The following is a 21,196-nucleotide window of genomic DNA, read 5'->3' on the forward strand; positions in this document are numbered from 1 at the left end:
GTCCCCCACAGCCAGGGAGGCCAGGGCCGAGCTCATGCTTCCTTCATGAGAGCCAACTGACCTTCTTGTCACCTGACAGGGGGGAGTTTCCCTGGTTGGACGTAGCGCGTGGAAGGAGCACGTTATTCCAACCAGTTCCCTTCCCCTCCATCAGGCACCCCGGCTGTCACGGGGGAGGCGGTATAGCGACCAGGATTACTACATGTTTTTGTGAGGGTATTAACTACCCTAGGAGACACGGGGAGAACATGCAAACTCCACACAGAGTAGGCCCTTTCGCCAACCCCACCCTGGGTATGGGCGCTGATGACGCGGAGGAGAAGACACGCCCCCAGTGCCCACAGCGTCCCTGGCGGGAATCGAACCCAGGACCTTCTAGCTGTGAGGCGACAGCGCTACCGACTAGGTCGGAGCGCTACAATATGAACGTTCGGCCAATCACAGAAAACCACACGCACCGGGAGGACGGGATCGACTCCTGCCCGAGCCAACTTTGTTTAACTGTGGCTCTGCTTGCTTGTAGCATATATACTGTACATATAACGTAACATACTCTCGTATTCATTGCATCTGTCATTCTAGACTTACAATTGATGAGATGATCAAAGCATTAATAATTACCACGAGCCACCGAGGGCACGTTGAGCCACGACAACGATGCTTGTAGGCAGCCGATAATGTAACATTAACATTAACCTGATCAAAGCAGAACGAGAGCTTTTACTGGCTGACAAATTAATGTTCCTGCATGGTTTCTTTCCGACAAACAGCTAACATTGTCCAATTTTCTATTAAGTGTATAGCCTACATTATATTTTGGCTATATGTGATAAGAAGAAGGAGTGTAATACAATTGTAGAGTGTGATTGTGAACGCTTTCCCTAACTCTACCCAAACTCTGTTAGTTATGTAACAAATAGGCAAACTCATTATTGAGCAATAAAATAATATTCATGCTTATAGCCTATACTCTGCATAATGTCAGGGTATAGCAGCATGATGTGCTTATTATAGCCTATACATTTGTATTTCTCATTCGGAAAACATTCAAATTGACGTTGAGATTAAAGCATTAATCATTAGACATTTGGCTCTGTACTTGTGTTTTTGCCCTAGTATACACCACCAAACTTCTTAACCAAAAATAGCAGATCTACAAACTGTTGCAGCATGACGCATTGTCAGCTTGTACATCGGCTATTTTCGGTGAATGTAGGCTACCCCCCAAAGGATGCTGTATAGCGTAAAAAAAAGAAGAAAAAAAGAGAGAGAAAATGTTCTATCTCACATAGATTTGGCGGACCCCCTGTAACTACGAGGACCCCCTAGGGCCTAGGGGTCCCGGACGAAAAATCTGCTATTTTTAAATGGCTGAAATGTGTATATAGGGCTGAAGTGGTTAATGTATGTTCTATAATAATAATCCAAATCTATAAAGTAACTTGTCATTTTAACTAAAGTTTTCAAATAATTGTAGTGGAGTAAAAGTATAATCTTTGCCTCTGAGATGTAGTGGAGTAGAAGTAAAAGTACTGAAAATTGGAAATACTCCAATAAAGTATAACAAAATACCCCCAAATTGTCCGCAGAAGACCGCATGGCTAATTTATATGCACGAGAATATGCAAATTAGCCGGTCTTAGTCCGCAGGCTAGCCACGTCTTTGCTAGCCATGGATTACAACCGTCATGGATGAACTTGAACCTGGTGTTTGCACCTTTCCTTTACTGCTCCATTCATCTACTCTACATAAACGTTCATATCACAGCATGACATGTTGTCAGCTTGTAGATCGGCTATTTTCAGTGAATGTACCCCCGGATGCTGGTTAGGCCTATACAGAAAAAAGGGGAAAAAAGAGAGATAAAATCTCAAATAGATTTGGCGGACCCCCTGTACTGTAGTAACTACGAGGACCCCTTGGGGTCCAGGACCCCCTTATGAAGACCCCTGCTCTAGGTTAACATGCTATGGTTAAAAACATGTTTTATATTTTGGCTAAAATATTATATTATATTATATTTTGGCTGATAAGAAGAAGGAGTGTAATACATTACAATTGTAGAGTGTGATTGTGAACGCTTTCCCTAACTCTGCCCAAACTCATCTTTGAGCAATAAAAGAATATTCATGCTTATAGCCTATACTCTGCATAATGTCAGGGGTAGCAGCATGATGTGCTTATAGCCTATACATTTGTATTTCTCATTCGGAAAACATTAAAATTGACGTTGAGATTAAAGCATTAATCATTAGACAATTGGCTCTGTAGGCCTACTTGTTTTTTTGCCCTATACACCACCAAACCTCTTAACCAAAAATAGCAGATCTACAAGCTGTCCCAGCATGACACATTGTCAGCTTGTAGATCGGCTATTTTCGGTGAATGTATAGGCTACCCCCCAAAAATAGGGATGCTGTATAAAAAAAAGAAGAAAAAGAGAGAGAGAAAATGTTCTATCTCACATTGATTTGGTGGACCCCCTGTAGTAACTACGAGGACCCCCTAGGGCCTAGGGGTCCCGGACCCCCGTTTTTACATCACATCAGACGGCAATTTGTTTTGTTAATGTCTGTCTTGCCTGTCTAAGTGACTCTAATAGGTAGCCTACATGATATTTTGCTTATAGGCTATAATATAAATGTTGACACTATGACGTTGTTTCCCCTAACCTAACTCCCTAAACTCGTTTAGTTATGTAGCTAAATTGGTCTACAATTTTGGTCTTACAATGTTGGGAAGACCGCATGGCTAATTTATATTCACGAGGATATGCAAATGAGCCGTACGGTCTTACTCTACATGCTAGCCATGGATCACATGACGGTCGTCTGTTACTGTCATGGATGAACTTCAACCAGGTGTTTGCACTTTTCCCTTACTGCTTCATTCATCTACATAAACGTTCATATTTCAAATATAAAGGGCTGACCCCATGGCCATGGATATTAGAATTATGTTCGGGCCCTCAGAATTACCCGTATCTTCCGTATTGTTCAATAAAAAGCATTTTAATCCGATTAGTGGCCATTGTCTCATAGAGTTATAAGGTATCAGATTGCAATTCACCTTCCAACCGATAGGGTCGCGAAGTTGAAAGCTTATGGAGAAAAATGGCCACCGATCGGATTCAAATGCTTTTTATTGAACAATACAAAATATACAGGTACTTTTGAGGCTCCGTACATAATTGCAACATCCGTGGCCTTGGGGTGAGCACTTTATATTTGAAATCCGAACGTTCATGTAGATGAACGGGTAAAAAATGGGACGCGGATTGGCCGTCTGTGGATTCGGGGAGGCACTGTAGCCTACCACAAACAGCAAATGACGCGTTGTCAGCTTGTAGATCGGCTATTTTCAGTGAATGTACCCCCCGGATGCTGGTTATAGTGGAAAAAAAGAAGAGAGAGAAAATCTCAAATAGATTTGGCGGACCCCCTGTACTGTAGTAACTATGAGGACCCCTAGGGGTCCTGGACCCCCTTATGAAGACCCCTGCTCTAGGTTAACATAATATGTTATGCTTTAAAACCTATGTTTTAAACCATAGCATGTTACCATAATATAATGTTGATACTATGACAAACTCTTGTTTCCCCTAACTCATAAACTCTTTTAGTTATGTAGTGATAAATAGCTTACATCATTGTGAGCTTGTAGATCTGCTATTTTCGAATGGCTGAAATGTATAGCCTGAAGTGGTTAATGTGTGTTCTGTAATAATAATCCAAATCTACAACTTAACTTAAGTTTTCAAATAATTGTAGTGGAGTACAAGTATAATATTTGCCTCTGAGATCAGATTTAGTGGAGTAGAAGTAAAAGTACTCAACATTGGAAATACTTGGAAAACAAATGCCAGCCATGGATCATATGACGGTCGTCTTTTACAGTCATGGATGAACGTCAACCTGGTGTTTGCACTTTCTCCCTTTTTGCTCCATTCATCTACATAAACGTCCATATTTCAAATATAAAGTGTTTACCCCATGGCCACGGATGTTACAATAATGTACGGGCCCTCAAAAGTACCCATATCTTCCGTATTGTTCAATAAAAAGCCACCAATCGGATTAAAATATCCGATCGGCGGCCATTTTCTCATAGAGTTGTAATGTACCAGAGTGCAATACACCTCCCAGCCGATAGGGTCACGTAGTTGAAAGCATAAGAAAATACGGGGGAAATGGCCACCAATCGGATTAAAATGCTTTACATTTAACAATTCAGAATATTCAGGAACTTCTGAGGAAACGTACATAATTGTAAAAATCCCTAGCCATGGGGTAAGCACTTTATATTTAGAATATGAACGTTTATGTAGATGTACGGACCAAAAAGGGAGAAAGTTTAAATACCAGTTTGAAGTTCATCCATGACAGTCAAGATATGACAGTCATGTTTCAGGGCTATAAACTCATACATGATCGTTTTTTGCTGTTCTCTAATAATATACAAATACAATTACTAGATCATGACATACCATTGAATGACAAAAGAACAAGCTGACAAAGTGTAAAAATCAATCAAATCAATCTTTATTTTTATTTAATCCTTGTTGTAATCTTTGCTGTTTCCTCAGGGCTCCTCCTTCTTCCTCATCTAGGAATGGGGTCTGGGAGTTGGAGGAAAGATTTGACTGGTCAGTGAAACAGTAAATCCAGGACAGAGATTGGCCGCTGCTCAAGCAGTGAATGACGGGGGCGGGTCCAGGAGTTGGGGGAAAGATTTAACTGGTCAGTGAAACAGTAAATGCAGGACCGTGATTGGCCGCTGCTCAAGCAGTGAATGCAGGACTGTGATTGGTCGCCCGAGCAGTGAATGGAGGACCGCGATTCGCCGCCCAAGCAGAGAATTAAGGAGCACAAGCAGTGAATGCAGGACCGTGATTGGCTGCCCAGAAGAGACAAAGAAGTTACTGCAGGCGCCACCGTGCCCCAAAAAAAACATAATTTTAACACTTTCTGTACACTTTTTTGAAAAAAATCTTCCTCCTAGTATAACCATAATACCTGATGATTATGTTTTAGGGGGGGGGGGGGGAATCACGGCACCCCGTCTTTAAGATGTAATTTAAACAGGAGAAGACCTGAGAGGACTTGGACCTCACTCCTGAGAGAGAGAGAGAGAGAGAGAGAGAGAGAGAGAGAGAGAGAGAGAGAGAGAGAGAGAGAGAGAGAGAGAGAGAGAGAGAGAGAGAGAGAGAGAGAGAGAGAGAGAGAGAGAGAGAGAGAGAGACAGAGACAGAGACAGAGACAGAGGAAGAGAGAAGACGTGGATACAATCAGTATCAGAGATATCAGGGATGCAACACTGAATTTAACAACACACAACACATTCTCACATATTTTCTTTATTGTCTGGTCCACTTCAACCCTCTACAGTTCAGAAAATTACAAAAAGTCAAGAAGGGCACAAATAACAATAGTATAAATATACACACACACACACACACACACACACACACACACACACACACACACACACACACACACACACACACACACACACACACACACACACACACACACACACACACACACAGTGAGTGAATGAGTGAACACACATACTGTATATATACACACACAGTATATACACATTTATAGCCTATATGCATCCATTTATGATAGATAGACAGACAGACAGACAGACAGACAGACAGACAGACAGACAGACAGACAGATCAATCTACAGATTAGACTGATCCATATACCTACTGTAGATACACTACTCAGACATAAAGGTAACATGTTACCTGTAGCAGAGCTCTTGTTGTCCCACAGCTCATCAAAGATGATTCCCAGCTCCTTGGCATAATCGTCTCCGTATCAAACCAGCAGCTCTTCTCCTCTGGCCACCGGACGACAGCAACGATACAAGACCCGTCCTTTATGCTGGAACGCTATCAGGTTTTGTTCTGTCTCATGACGGGCACAGTTCACATACCTGACACACACACACACGCACACACACACACACACGCACGAGCACGCACACGCACACGCACACACGCGCACACACACACACACACACACACACACACACACACACACACACACACACACACACACACACACACACACACACACACACACAGTCCATAACTGTAGCTATCCACTGAGTTGTGGGTTCAAGGACAGATATGCAGAACAGAACAAGCTTGTAGTCTCAGTTAACCCATGCCTGTCTGAAACCCAACACATTGCCCTGAACTCATTAGAGGCTATTGTCACATGTAGACCTACTGTACTGTATGTAAAAAATAAATGAATTGGATATAGGCCTTACTTTGAGCTGTCCATTTGGTCCCATCTGTACGCTATCAGAGTTAAGGAAACACTTAGGACTTTACAGTGTAGATTGTAAACGTTTATCAAATGGGGGTCCGTGGCCTAATGCATATCAAACTGGGGGTCCTTGACATGACCATTTTTGACAACCACGGCTCTATTCCAACTTCAATAAGACTATTTTCATCACTATAGGACTTCTACTTGTTATAGACTGTGGTAATAGTGTTCAAGGTTACCAGACAGACTAGGAGTCCACTCCTCATCTTCATCTGTCTCCTCCTCCTCCTCACTTGGCTGAGGCGAGGTCCTGCGTCTCCTCATAACTTCTGGAACTTTAAACTTCACACCTGGTGGGAGACAGGGTGTTAACACAATGCTACTACATAATAACAAATAACAAAGCAATTCACAGACGTAATCAATTACAAAATAAATACAATAAATAATAGGTTCATAGGTTCTGTATTTGTAATGCACCCCCCCCCCCCCATCCAGCTATTACACTGACTCGGGGCGCAGCCCGACAAAAGACACAAAGAATTACAAAGGAAAACACACAACTAGGAACTAGCAACTAGGAAGACATAATCGCAGCAAGAGAGGGAGCAGAATTAAAATAACAAGTGAACCTAAACATCCTCTACACTACAGTAAATATGGGTCTTTAGCATGCTTTTAAAAGTCCCTAAAGTGTAGGCAGGCTTAATGTTAACTAAGGGGGAGTTTGTTTCCACAACTTCGGTGCCAACACAGCCCATCCTTAATGTGTTGGACAGTGGAGTCCTCTTACACACCTGATAGTCACATAATCAATTATACAAATATAGCTTTACTATACAGTAAGGTAAGTCACATGGGTACCAGGCTACAGCCTCTGATAAGCAGCAACATAATTAATTACCTGGTAAAACTGGTTGAAATGCAGGAGAAAAGGTGAGATGGTGAGACGTGGCTTGTCTGTCAGTGAATGAACTTAGAGCTATGAGAGGAAAGCAACAGTGCATGTACTAAACTAAACTAGTCACTGAAGTTCCTGGGTTACTACCATGGGTACCACGGTCTCACACTGCCACCTAGTGTTAAAACTGTCATCATCTAAATCAGTGATTCTCAAATGTTTTTTTTTTTTGCCTCAGTACCTCCTTTCCAGTGGTGGAAAGTAACTGGGTACATGTACTTCAATGTACTTGAGTACAATTTTGAGGTACTTTTACTTTACTGGAGTATTTTCCATTTTCTATACTTTTACTTCTACTCCACTACATCTCAGAGACAAATATTGTACTTTTGCTCCACTACAATTATTTGAAACATTTTGATTATTATTACAAAACATACATTATCCACTTCAGCCCTATTTAAACTGTGGCTATTTGAACATCTACAAGCTCACAATGCTTTGCGATGCTACGCATTGTGAGCTTGTAGATCTGCTATTTTCAAAATAATTGTATACATTTGAAAACTTGTGAAACGGGACATTCTGCATAATGATACTTTTGTACATTTACTCAACAAAATTTTGAATTCCGGATTTGTACTTGTAACAGAGTATTTCTACTGTACATTGCAGTATTGGTACTTTTACTCAAGTAAAAAATGTGCGTACTTTTCCACCACTGCTTATATAGGTCCACATGTGTTGGACGGTGTTGTCCTCAAATACACCTGATGGTCACATAACCATTATACAAATATAGCTTTACTACACACTCTAGCCTATAACAAATGCATTCTCAGATCATTAGCCTACCCTTGTTTTCTATTACTTTAGCAAACTAAAGTTCTGATTGCATGCAGACTCATTTTTGCATGTAATCATGTTCACACTTCACCCTTTCATAATAGTCCTCTACTGCTTATGTCCAGGTTTGGTCCATTACATAATCTCCAGTAGAGATGATCTCCCCAGAGTAGGGTAGCTTGCTGCTAGTGCCAGTGCCATGATGTGCTTTAGCCCATTGGTTTTCAAAGTGGGGTCCGGGGACCTCCAGGGGTCCTTGAGGGAGTTCCAGGGGGTCTCCAGCTAAATGATGGATAGTTAGGAACCAAATGGACCCTTATGGGTCTGTAACTCTGAGAGTGTACAAATGGAACCAAATGGACCCGTTAGGGTCCATTTGGTTCCATTTGTTACACTCTCAGAGTTAAATTAAAATTGATTTTACAACATAAATTGGGGTCTCAGAGATAGATATGCCATTAAATGGGGGTCCGTAGCCTAATGTGTCATGTCAAACTGGGGGTTCTTGAAATTAAAATGTTTGAGAATCTCTGCTAAAGCCTAAAAATGTTCTCTTATGGGGGTCCCTGGCATATCTTTTCAAATGGGGGTCCGCAGGCATATATGTGTCAATTTGGGGGTCCTTGGCATGAAAAAGTTTGAGAACCACTGCTTTAGCCTGCATCCTCCTTATAAGAGCAACACACTCATTGTTAGTGTGTACTGTAGGCTAACTATCTTGCTACCATAATTGACGGCCACAGTCATGGAGTGTACACGAGTGTATGGGCTCAATGGCCAAGCAGACACATGGCCCAACTAACTCCACATTTTCCCCCAAAATTCCTCAATATTCTGCCTGTCAAACCAGCTGCTTCGCATCCCATCACTGTACTTGCAGGATGTACAATTAATATCAAACGCATTATGCTCCAATACTTATGCAAATCACTTCGCCAACTCAAAATTCACGTCCGGGTGTTTCTTTTCACCAGCCAATCATCATGCACCTTCGTTGCCGAGCCCCAACAGCGCACCTCCCCCACACAGCACAAAGAACGACACAACAGATCTACAAGCTAACAACGCCTTGCGCGTCTACGTGTTGTTGCCTTGCAAATCCACAAGTGACCACCCTTTCACGTTGCCACGTCCGTTGCCACGTCGCGCTGACGTACGCTAAACAAGCGCTGCCGTGCGCACTATGCGAACGAGCCCAAAGGCGCGCAAAAATAAGCCGACCATTGCTTAGACACAAAGTCAGACCTGGCAACGCAGCCTACGCCAATCATGTGTGAGAGATCTACAAGCTATGGGGTAGAGACGCCGTGTGCCATGCACCGTATCTTAGCAACAACGAAAGCGCTCACTCTCATTGGTCCTGTCACGCTAAGAGCAGTTTCCAGACAATGGCATCGCAGAGAGCTTGCTGTAGTGTTTACATATATCTATGGCTGTAGCCATCAGTCAGTCGCAGCGACGACGGACAGGGCGCTGTGATAGTTGCCATGTAGCTAACGCTAACGTCATACCTGCAGCGGCTGTGCAATCACTTTGTCAACAATATTCGTGTGGTGAATGTTATTATTGCTGCTCCGTTAGTCCATTGTAGATGATGTATGTTGTGGTATGTAACGTAATGGCAGGACCGCCCCGTGCAACGCACGTTTAGGCTGCATTATGTTGTAATTTCAGATAATTTCGGTCCGATTACGGCAGTGGCTATCCCCCCCCCCCCCCCCCCACATCATATTTGAACTGGGGACCCCCCCATTTTGTTTGACTCCGTTCCACAAGTCAATATTGTGAAAATAGCAGATCTACAAGCTCACAACCCTCACGTTGAGAGGCGTTGTGAGCTTGCAGATCGGCTATTTTCAACATGTTTGCCTCTTTCTTATATTATTTGACAATGTGCCCAATGTTTTATAGTATAGTTTGTTGACTACTTTTGTTGCAGTAATGGTCTTTTCCTTTACTTTAGCTTTTTCATTGTCTCCGCCAGGCCGAAAGCCATGGCGCCAGAGTATGTTTTACCCCCTGTCCGTCCGTCTGTGGATAGCTCATCTCCCGCATCGTTGGCTTGCTCGCAGCGAAACTGTGCACACACTCCCTGGATGGCAATTCAGAACCTCTGCCCCCATTTCAATACACGCCGTCTCCGTTTGTAGGTGTGTGTGTGCGCGCGCACACGGAAATTACTTCAACGCGCGCGCGTGTGTGTGTGTGTGTGTGTGTGTGTGTGTGTGTGCAGTACTGTGCGTCTTCTGATTATTAAAAGACGCATCCAACTCACCATTCGTGTGTCCACATGCACTGTTGTGCAAACACACAAAAACAGCCGCCATCTCCACACACATTCCTTGTGTGTGTGTGTGTGTGTGTGTGTGTGTGTGTGTGTGTGTGTGTGTGTGTGTGTGTGTGTGTGTTTGTGTGTGTACGCGCGCAACAACACACAAACGGCCGCCATTTTGACCAGATTGTACAGGGTCACACATTTCCGTATAACACCCGCCACCGAAAAGATGTATGATGACTCATTGTATTATTATTTGATTATTAGATAATGTTTATACATGCCCCATGATTATTATAAGATCATATATCTTAATCAAATATTATAATCATATGATATAATTAATCATCATAACTTATTAATACTCATAATAAAATAACAATATTAAATAACAATATATTGCCCATTTCCCCCCAGCCATTTCGCCATTTAGATATGTATATATATATAGAGAGAGAGATAGATAGAGATAGAGATAGAGATAGACAGATAGATAGATAGATAGATAGATAGATAGATAGATAGATAGATAGATAGATAGATAGATATCCAGTAAAGTGCAGTACTTGAGCACATGTAGTTATTTACTCACCTCTGTAATTTAATTCATGACTCCCAGGATCCATTCTCTTTTGGACTCCTCTTAGGACATGCTTATGTCTCCTACAGACTACGATAGGCTACTTTACAGGTCACACTTGGACCATTGATAGGCAGGAGTAGGCAGCTTTAGCTTTGTAAAAGGTGTGAATGGGCCAGCCAATGTATCACTTCAGTAACGTCACTGGCGGCCGGCGGCTGTGTCTATTGTTGTCGGAGCAGAATTCATTTTCCTGGCAAATCTTCACTGACCGGGCCATGGCCCCACTAGCCCTCATGACGCTACGCCAGTGATCGGCGCTGCCAAGTGGTCTCTACGTGGGCGTGGGCGCTACGTGGGCGTGGACGCTACATGGGCGTGGACGCTACATGGGCGTGGACGCTACGTGGGCGTGGGCGCTAGATGTGAGGCCGGCGCAGCCGGCCGAACTTCTAGTCATATTTATAGGTGGTGTATTTGTGTATGGGTCATGTACTGTAGTTATCATGTATTCTACTCAATACTCCAGAACATGGAGGGATGCTATTTTAAGGGCATGTGCGTTTTTATGTGCCTCCACGGAGCGGGCGGTAGAGTATCTGCATGGCGGTTGTGGTGGGCCGGTCTGGGCCAAAAGGTCAGAACCGAATTTATGTCCCAGTCCAGCCCTGGGTATGGGGAGAGTGAAGGGCTGAGGTGGCGTCTGAATAGGTGTCAACCTGTGACATCATATTCACATTTTCACGATTTTTCAAAAATAGCAGATCTACAAGCTCATGGCGCCATTGGCGCGCTATGAGCTTGTATATCTGCTATTTTTTAATAGCCAAAGACAGCCACTCTGGGGGAAAGCCCCACCTTGAGTAGGTTTAAAACACAACTAAAACAATGGTTAAAAATGTCTCAAACATGTGAACATTGATACATTTTTACAGTTTTGATTGTCTATTGGCTATACTATACAGTAGGTATTTAGGTTATCAGTTAGGCTTAAACATGGTATTTTATATTTTTTAATTAGCAGGCAGTTTGTATGTTGTTTTTTCTTTGTGTATTTGTATGAGGGACTACAGATGGAAATGACCTTCTAGCTAAATTTGGTATAATTTACAAGAAATCAAATAGATTGAAATGTTCATTAATGCAAAGTCCCGGAAATAAATAAATAAAGTAAAGTAAACCCAGGCGGGGAATACTCAAACTGAGTGGGAGGGGATTTTCAATGCTCTCTTCTGGTGGCTGACCCATTCTTGGCATTCTAAAATTAAACTTGTTGATTTCAGATGCAGAATCAGTGTATTTTGCCAGCACTGCCAGTCACTGAGTGCTTCAAAGCATCTAATCCTCTTTAATCCAATTAGATTAACTGACCCAAGCTGAGCACCCTGAGCACCCTGAGCAGCACCCATTGCAGTCAGCTACACTGTCCTGCGCCCAGAGACCTATACGCCACTATACGCCACCCCATCAGCATGTTTGCCTGATGAAACCATTGAACTTGATTAGAGGAGGGGGTTGAATTGATGATCGATGAGGTGGTGGCGTGTTTAATGAATTTAAACCCATCGATCAGAGGTAATGGGTCTGCTGGATAAGCTGTCCGCCTGGCTAGGGATCAGGAAGAAAGAGGTGAACGTTTTATGTCTGGGACTGGACAACAGCGGCAAAACCACCATCATCAACCAACTCAAACCTGCTAATGTAAGTCTGTCTGCAGTCAATTTTGACAGTGGTGGAAAGCAACTAAGTAGATTTACTTTATTTACAATATTTTGAGGTATTTGAACTTCACTTGAGTAATTCCAATTTTCAATACTTTTACTTCTACTTCACTACATCTCAGATCCAAATATTGTACTTTTACTCCACTACAATTATTTGAAAACTTGAGTTACTAGTTACTTTGTAGATTTTGATTATTATTACAAAATATACATTACCCACTTCAGCTCTATATACATTTCGGCCATTTGAAAATAGCCGATCTACAAGATCTGATATTTTCAAAAGATTTGTATACATTTGAAAACTTGAAATGGGACATTTCTGCACAATGAGAACAAGAGAGACTTGATGAGGCTTTTGAGACTTTAAGTATATTTTGATACCAATACTTTTGTACTTTTACTCAAGTACGTTTTGAATTACGTACTTTTACGTAAGTAAAAAAATGTAGTACTTTTTTCCTGTAGTTGACTTGAATACAATCACCAATGTATTGGCACCAAAATATACTTACTCTACTAAAGTAAAAGTACTCACATTTTTCTAAGTGTGTGAATTTTGTTCTGCAAAAAAGCAGATCTACAATCTCACAACGCCTTGCCATGCGTTGCAAACTTGAAGATCGGCTATTTTTGAATGGCCTATAGGGCTTAAATGGTTAACGTATTTTTGTATTCATAATTTAAATCTGCGAAGTAACTATTAACTAAAGCTGATTTTGACATTATGTAATTTGGAGTCACTTGATGGATTGTGTGAAACATCTATGGTATCTAGTTAGATTGGCATATAAAAATACATCTACACTGTAAAATCCTGAGTGTTAATTTAACCCCATGAACCCTAGCGTTCATAAAAAGAATAAACAAACATTGGGCAAAAATAGCCGATCTACAAGTTTCACAAGCTTTCGGCTAAGAGTGTAAGGTGTAGAGGGGGGAAAAAAGGAGGCGACCAAGTGTAGACCCCTGGGGTTCCCCGGTCAACGAAGTCAACCGGGGTCTGGTCAGGTTAACTCAGAGAGTGTACAAACGTAACCAAATGGACCCTATCATAACGAACATATAAATGAACACCGAGGATTTTACTGTGTACAGTAGATCAAACTGTTTTTTGTTTTCAGCATCCACTGTCATTGGAATGGCAACATGTTAGTAAGGTAAACACCCACATCAAAATGGTCTCAAATTACACCATAACCATGTTGACATGCTTTTGCCATTACCTGTCTGTCTGTCTGCCTTTTGTGTGTGTGTGTGTGTGTGTGTGTGTGTGTGTGTGTGTGTGTGTGTGTGTGTGTGTGTGTGTGTGTGTGTGTGTGTGTGTGTGTGTGTGTGTGTGTGCGTGCACGTGTGAATGTGAACAGACCCACGCTGAAGATATTGTGCCGACCATTGGTTTCAATATTGAAAAGTTCAAGAGTTCCAGGTACATTCATTCATTATTTATATCAGGGGTTCTCAAACTTTTTTGTGTGGGGGAAATGTTTTGAGACTCCACACATGATTTATGGTGCAATTTAAAGTTGTAGTTTAAAGGCTACAGAAGAGTGTTCCTGCAGACATTTGTGAATGGAAGCATGCAGTAACACACGACAGAATTGAGTTGGCGCCCTGTTATATTCGGCTCCACTTTCTAAATATCTGTTGCCAGAACTGGCCTGGTTAAATGGCCTTGCGGGTCACAATTGTTAAGAAGAATCTGTTCTTAATTTGTCTTGACTGTCTGTTTAAATAAAGGTTAAATAAAGGAACTCAATTTAAACCACAAAACAAACGCAAATGCATTCACAGGCTATGCTGTTCAAAAACAACCACAAACCAACTGTGGTCTTGCCCTTTAATCGGAAGGATCATTAGTCGTCAATGCGTGACCCCACTTGGGGTTCCGACCCATAGTTTGAGAGCCTCTGATCTATATGTATATAAATATAATATGTATACTAATTGTGGTGTGAATTTGGTGGTAAATCTGATATTTGTGATTTTGTCTTCATACAGTTTGTCCTTCACTATCTTTGACATGTCTGGTCAAAGCAGATACAGAAACCTCTGGGAGCACTACTACAAGTACAGTGCACGCACACACACACACACACGCACGCACGCACGCACGCACGCACGCACAAAGTAGGGGTGACATAATTAGCTGGATAGTCCGTCAATCAGTCAATAATCAGAACAGGCATCAAATTACACTTTAGTAATCGAACAATGGGTTCAGTGAAGTATCATCAATAATCAGGGGGTTATACAAATCAATTGATTATGAAGATAAGTGTTAGCTGCAGGCCTAATTAATAGGTTTTATTAAGAGACCAACATGTTACTATTACACATCATACCCACACTATTAAAATGGATGTAATGATGCATTTTGTCCTGTCCTCTTCAGGGACAGCCATGCCATCATTTTTGTCATCGACAGTGGCGACAAGTTAAGGATGGTTGTTGCCAAAGAGGAGCTGGATACTCTTCTCAACCACCAGGGTAAGAGAGACAGAGGGTTGACAACTCTCATTGTATATATATACAATTTATGTACATTATATTAACCCCAGCATCCATATTCTAGGGGAACATTTGCCAAACATAGCCGATCTACAAGCTCACAACGCGTTGTGTCCATTTTACCACGTCTAGGGGGTTTAAGTGGTTATTTAACAACCTGTATTACAGTGTATGTACTGTAAATACATTTTGCATGTCATTATAGGCGAAAATAAAATAAATTCCCTTAATTATAATAATCTTCCCACACAAATCTTCAAAAATAGCCAACACAGGTGTGACTGGAGTTTGACCCATTGGTGTGTGTGTGCCTTGGACACTTATACGTTTGAAAAGCACTGCTGCACATTAAGCCTGTCTGTCTCTGTTTGCTGCACATTAAGCCTGTCTGTCTCTGTTTGCTGTACATTAAGCCTGTCTGTCTCTGTTTGCTGTACATTAAGCCTGTCTGTCTCTGTTTGCTGTACATTAAGCCTGTCTGTCTCTGTTTGCTGTACATTAAGCCTGTCTGTCTCTGTTTGCTGTACATTAAGCCTGTCTGTCACTGTTTCCCTGCTCCAGACATAAAGAACAGGAGGATGCCTGTCCTGTTCTTTGCCAACAAGACGGACCTGAAAGACTCCGTGTCCTCTGTCAAAGTGTCCCAGCAACTGTGTCTGGAAAACATCAAAGACAAACCCTGGCACATATGGTACAGTAGGCTACACCTTCTCATAGAAGAACATATACTGTATTAGCATTGCTGCCGGGTGGAAACCAATGTAGTTATTTAGCCACAAGCTCTTGTTAATAATTATCATTGGTTAAATATTTATAAAACCCACAGACAGAATTGCACCTTCAAGTTCTTTTTATTACATGCTTCTTTTTTAAAAGGGGGAAAAAAAGCTGATCTACAAACTCAAATAATTAAACTCACTTATAATATAATATTCATAATATCGTGATTAGTAATTGAAGCCGAGGCCGAATTGGGCCAAATCGCATGGATGAGCCCTGACAGCACATGGTTGGTGCTACAGACTCCAAATTTCGCACACAGATAGCTCAGACCTTTGCCTACGATCTTAGCTAGGCCTCGACCCGACCCGATATGCGGTTTTCCGGAACCAACACAAAAGGTTTGGAATCTCCATATGCGGAGTCCTGACTACTAATTGAAGCCAAGGACGCCGAATCCAAATTGGCCCGAATCGCATGGATGAGCCCTGAAAGCACATGGTTGGTGCTACAGACTCCAAATTTCGCACACAGATAGCTCAGACCTTTGCCTACGATCTTAGGCCTCGACCCGACCCGATACACAATTTTTTCGGATCCGGCACGAAAGGTTTGGAATCTCCGTATGCGGAGATGACTGACATCGGGCTGTTCCGGAGCAAGCGCTGACTCATTGTGACATCACTTCATAAAAGGCATCACATACACTAGATGAGTCAACAAAAAATCTCTGAGTGTGGCATAAACTATAGTCTTTCTTCCTCTCACTCCGAGGTGACAGATGAAAGTATATAAGCCGGCTTCTGAGCTAAGTCCAGCACTCTTGACAGACCTCTGCATATAGTCTATAAGCAGCTCTCAAAAAAATGAGTACTCCAGAAAAGCTACCAAAGCTAAACCCCGGTGAAGGAGAAATAATTCGTAACAACTTGGTACTTCTAAATTATCAGTGCAAGTTCATGGAAAGCCGGAAGGAATTGCAGGAGCAGGCCTTCAAGACATCGACTCAAGTCCTTCTTTATATACAAAAACTGGAGCAGGAAAAAAGAAAAATGAACCAAAGAATTACAAAACTCGATTGGGATGCGAAATGGAAAGCTAATAAGGCTGTTGCTGGGGATCAGATGGGACAGTCAACATCTGCTGGCCAGACAGGAGGAGCAGACGGAGGAGGAGACAGTGTTCCTGGGGAGCAGATGGAACAGTCAACATCTGGTGGGAAGACAGGAGGAGCAGACAGAGGAGGAGACAGTTTTTTTGATGAGATCGGTGATGAAGAATTAATTAACTGTGCTGCTTTTACTGAAGAAAACAAGGATCAGTCAAGATCTGAGTTGGATGAGGTGCAGACGGGGGAGACAAACATAAGACAAGCTAAATCAACAGCACAAGACCAACAAAAAACAAGTTCTCCAAAAAAACTCAAGCTGAACTCTCCCGCTACAAAAAAGAAAAGAGCAACAAAGCGTGGGACTGGGATGATGACTTGAATGATGCAGATTTATGCAGGCTGCATATTCTGCTTAAAGAAGAAACAAACAAAAAGCGACAGAGATATATGCCATATATGGGCATAAAAGGACACATACAAACAGATACATAGATCCCCATATATGGGCATGAAAGGGAAACAGACAGACAGATCCAGAGATCTCCATAATAAAGTCAAAACGGGTCCAATGACAACAGGTATAATGGGGTTTGCATTAAAGGGGGAACCGGCACTGTGTCTGCAACACAGTCGAAGGCACAGACAGATACAGAGATCTCCATTATGGATGTATCAACAAAGATGTATCAACAAAGACAACCTTCTCAAAGGTATCAACAAAGACAACCTTCTCAAAGGCACTGTATACACTCCTCTGAACAATGACATCCGAGAAATCAACAACATATGCTTGGCTGACTTACCTACAGAAGAGAGAGTCTACCTTTCAGCCGACTCAATTCAGGAGGACGACCACAAGGATTACGTGACTGTGGAATTACTCAATTCACTGACACCCTCTGGAATCCCTGATCATAACCTCAAATTGAAAGTAGGCGCACCAGTCATGCTGCTTAGAAACCTGCAATCAGGTCCTGACCGCACTCTCAAGAATGGCACCAGAATGGTGGTAATGCAAATGATGGACAGAGTCATTGAGTGTGAGATTGCAGTAGGCACAAACAGGGGTGAAACAATCTTCCTACCAAGAATACCTCACTATGACAGAGGTGAGCTTCCCTTCACCTTCATTAGACGACAGTTCCCTATCCGCTTAGCATTCTCTGTTACAATCAATAAGGGTCAGGGCCAAGAGAATGAACGAGTTGGCATCTACTTGCCTAAACCTGTGTTCGCTCATGGCCAACTCTACACAGCCTTCTCTAGAGGAAAGAGAGCCAGCGCTGTAAAAGTTTTCATTGTGGATAATGACAAGGGCATTACTGACAACATTGTTTATAGCGAACTCCTTTAGGATAATGGGCATACATGGACACAGACAGACACAGAGATCTCCATATACGGGCATAAAAGGGACACACCCAGACACATACAGAGATGTCCATATATCACAGACACAGATAGCTCCATATATGGGCATAAATGCACACACAGATGGGCATAAATGGACACAGGCAAACAGATGGCCAAAACGGGTCCTATGACAACAGGTATAATGGGGTTTGATTTAAAGGGTGGAGCATTCATTCCCTATTTACATCGTTCCTGTGTAGGCCGGTCCCCGACTAGACCCTCGGCCACCCGAAGGGCTAGACCCTCGGCCGCCCTTCGGGCGGCCGAGCTTCTAGTTATACCTAATTTATAATACATTGTATTCATAAAATATTTCATAAAAAAAAACTGAAGTTGAAATATGAAGATGCAAGGTGATATCATATGGCACACCTTCTCTTAGAATAGCATGTGTTATTGGTGGGATTTCAGCAAAGAACCAAGTTTATTCCAAACTCAGTTCTTAGCTGACATTCTGTCAGTTCACTGCAGTGCTACATATTACTTCTACTACTAATACCAACTGTTTGTTACATGGTTGATAGATATGGTAGATGTGGTGTCGTCCCTCCCTCACTTACCCTAAGGAGGGAGGGACGACATCACATCCACCATATAGTACTACCAGAATATAGAGCTTTAACCTTTTAACAAACAAAAAAAACACAATTTGTTTTAACCAAAAGATATCACGTACCCTACCTTTAATTGAAGTACAGCTACTTCAACAATATATTACTAACACTGCTGTTTAACACTATCACTAGTTGTAGTTTCACACTACTACCACAACGTGGTGCTGCTGTGTAGAGGTTGTGTTTGTGGTTAGAGTTCATGCTGAGAGCTCTCTTGTGAGGACAAGGAAAGGCTCTGTTATTCATTCAAAAACACAAAGGAAAATGTTGCTTGAAAGGTGCTGTAAGCAATGTTTTTTTACGTTAAAATCAGTGTCAAATAGCTCTATATTCTGATAGTAATCATTGTTATATAGTGTTTAGTAGCCTATTAGGTCTCCCTGTCTCTTTTGCTCTTTTAGCCCTGAAACATGACGTCATGGTGCTACTTGTTCCATGATTTTTTAAATGTCTACATTTACAACCTGTACATCTACATAAACGTTTAGATTTCAAATATTAAGTGCTGACCCTACGGCCACAGACGTAACACGTTGAAATGCTTGGATCTAAGTACCCGTATCTTCCGTGTTGTTCAATAAAAAGCATTTTAATCCAATCGGCGGCCGTATCCTCATAGAGCTATCATGCAATCAGAGTGCAATACACCTTCCAACCGATAGGGTCGCGAACTTGAAAGCATATGAAGGAAATTTTGGGAAAACGAACACCGATCAGATTAAAATGCTTTTTATTGAACAATGCGGACAATGCAGGTACTTAGACCCTGGCGTTTTAACCTGTTACATCCGTGGCCTTGGGATAAGCCCTTTATATTTTAAATCTGAACGTTTATGTAGATGTGCGGGTTGTAAATGTAGAAATGTCAAAAACCAGGAACAAGTAGCGCCATGACGCTTGTGACAGACGAGCGTCATGTGAAACATGACTAATGCTCTAGGTAAACAAATAATACATTTTATGGTCGGGATACCAGTTCTATCCAACCAGGAGAGAGAAATAAACAAGTGAAATTTGAAGTGATGAAAGAACAGCTCTCTACCTGTCTTTTCAGTGCCAGTGATGCAATCAAAGGAGAAGGCCTTCAGGAAGGGGTAGACTGGCTACAAGGTACTGATTGTGACTTTTAGCAGCAGTGAAAGTACTCAGTGGTGTAAAGTAACCAAGTACATTTACTCAAGTACTGTACAGTACAATTCTGAGGTTACTACGTCTCTGAAAATAGCAGATCTACAAGCTCACGACGCATTGTGAGCTTGTAGATCTGCTATTTTCAAAAGATTTGTATACATTTGAACACATGTGAAGTATAAAATAGGGCTTTGAAGTACAGTACTTGAGTCAATGTACTTAGTTACTTTCCACCACGGTGCTTGATATTCAATATTTTATCCATGCACTTTAAATAACTAGTTATTAAATGGATGGTTCAAATGCATTGTGAGCTTATACATCTGATATTTTCAAATAGCTGAAGTATAAAATAGTGGCTTAAGTGGTCACTTAATATATCATTGCATATTCTGTGTGTACTAAAGAATATATTGCATATAGAATGTGGACCTGTTATTGAGACTACTATTCTATTCTATTATATTCTCTTGTATTTCTAGAACAAATGACGCTGTAAGTATTATATCAACTCTGTGTTTGTGATGGTGGAGTGTGTCTAGTTTAGCATAGTTCTAAGAGATTGTGCCTGTGGTCACCTTGTGTCTGTGGAGTGGACATCTTACGGATGATCATCGCTTTTCATGCTATGGCCCTATAGGTAGCAAGTTGACATTGACTTCTCTTCTCTTCCAGATCATATCAGAACGGTGATGACATGAATGCATGAAATGCCTACATGTGGTCCGTTCATGAAGAGTGAAGACATGGTGGAGAAAGCATCAGCCATGCATTACATATAGGCCTTACAACTCCCTGATCATTTATTAATATATATATCTTTTTATATATAATATTTTTATTAGGGAAAGTTTTCCCTGATCATTTATTATTATTTTCTTTTTTATGTAATATCTTTATTTAGGGACATTTAAACTGGTAGGGCAACTGAGAAGGGAACTGAGAAAAGCCCACAATAAATGTCCCTTTCACATTTATTTACCTCTCATGGCCTGTCTGTCACAATTATCACATACTCATGTAATCGCATTTTTTTTTTTAGATAATCGCAATTATTTTTGCATAATCGTCATAAT

General features: G+C 41.6%; 1 protein-coding gene across 1 annotated transcript; it reads left to right on the top strand.

Moving 5' to 3' along the window:
* Positions 1 to 12,474: 12,474 nt before the first annotated feature.
* LOC311064255 (ADP-ribosylation factor-like protein 6) lies at positions 12,475 to 20,821 on the top strand (the record flags this gene model as incomplete). The annotated part of the gene is made up of 8 exons (XM_084084089.1): positions 12,475 to 12,597; positions 13,745 to 13,780; positions 13,988 to 14,049; positions 14,622 to 14,690; positions 15,016 to 15,110; positions 15,693 to 15,822; positions 20,044 to 20,099; positions 20,796 to 20,821. 8 exons carry the CDS (start codon positions 12,475 to 12,477, stop codon positions 20,819 to 20,821), a joined length of 597 nt encoding a protein of 198 aa, XP_083940215.1.
* Between the last annotated feature and the right edge of the window lie 375 nt (positions 20,822 to 21,196).

Source organism: Gymnoscopelus microlampas (assembly GCF_963454915.1).
Source record: "Gymnoscopelus microlampas genome assembly, chromosome: 17".
Taxonomy (NCBI): Eukaryota; Metazoa; Chordata; class Actinopteri; order Myctophiformes; family Myctophidae; genus Gymnoscopelus; species Gymnoscopelus microlampas.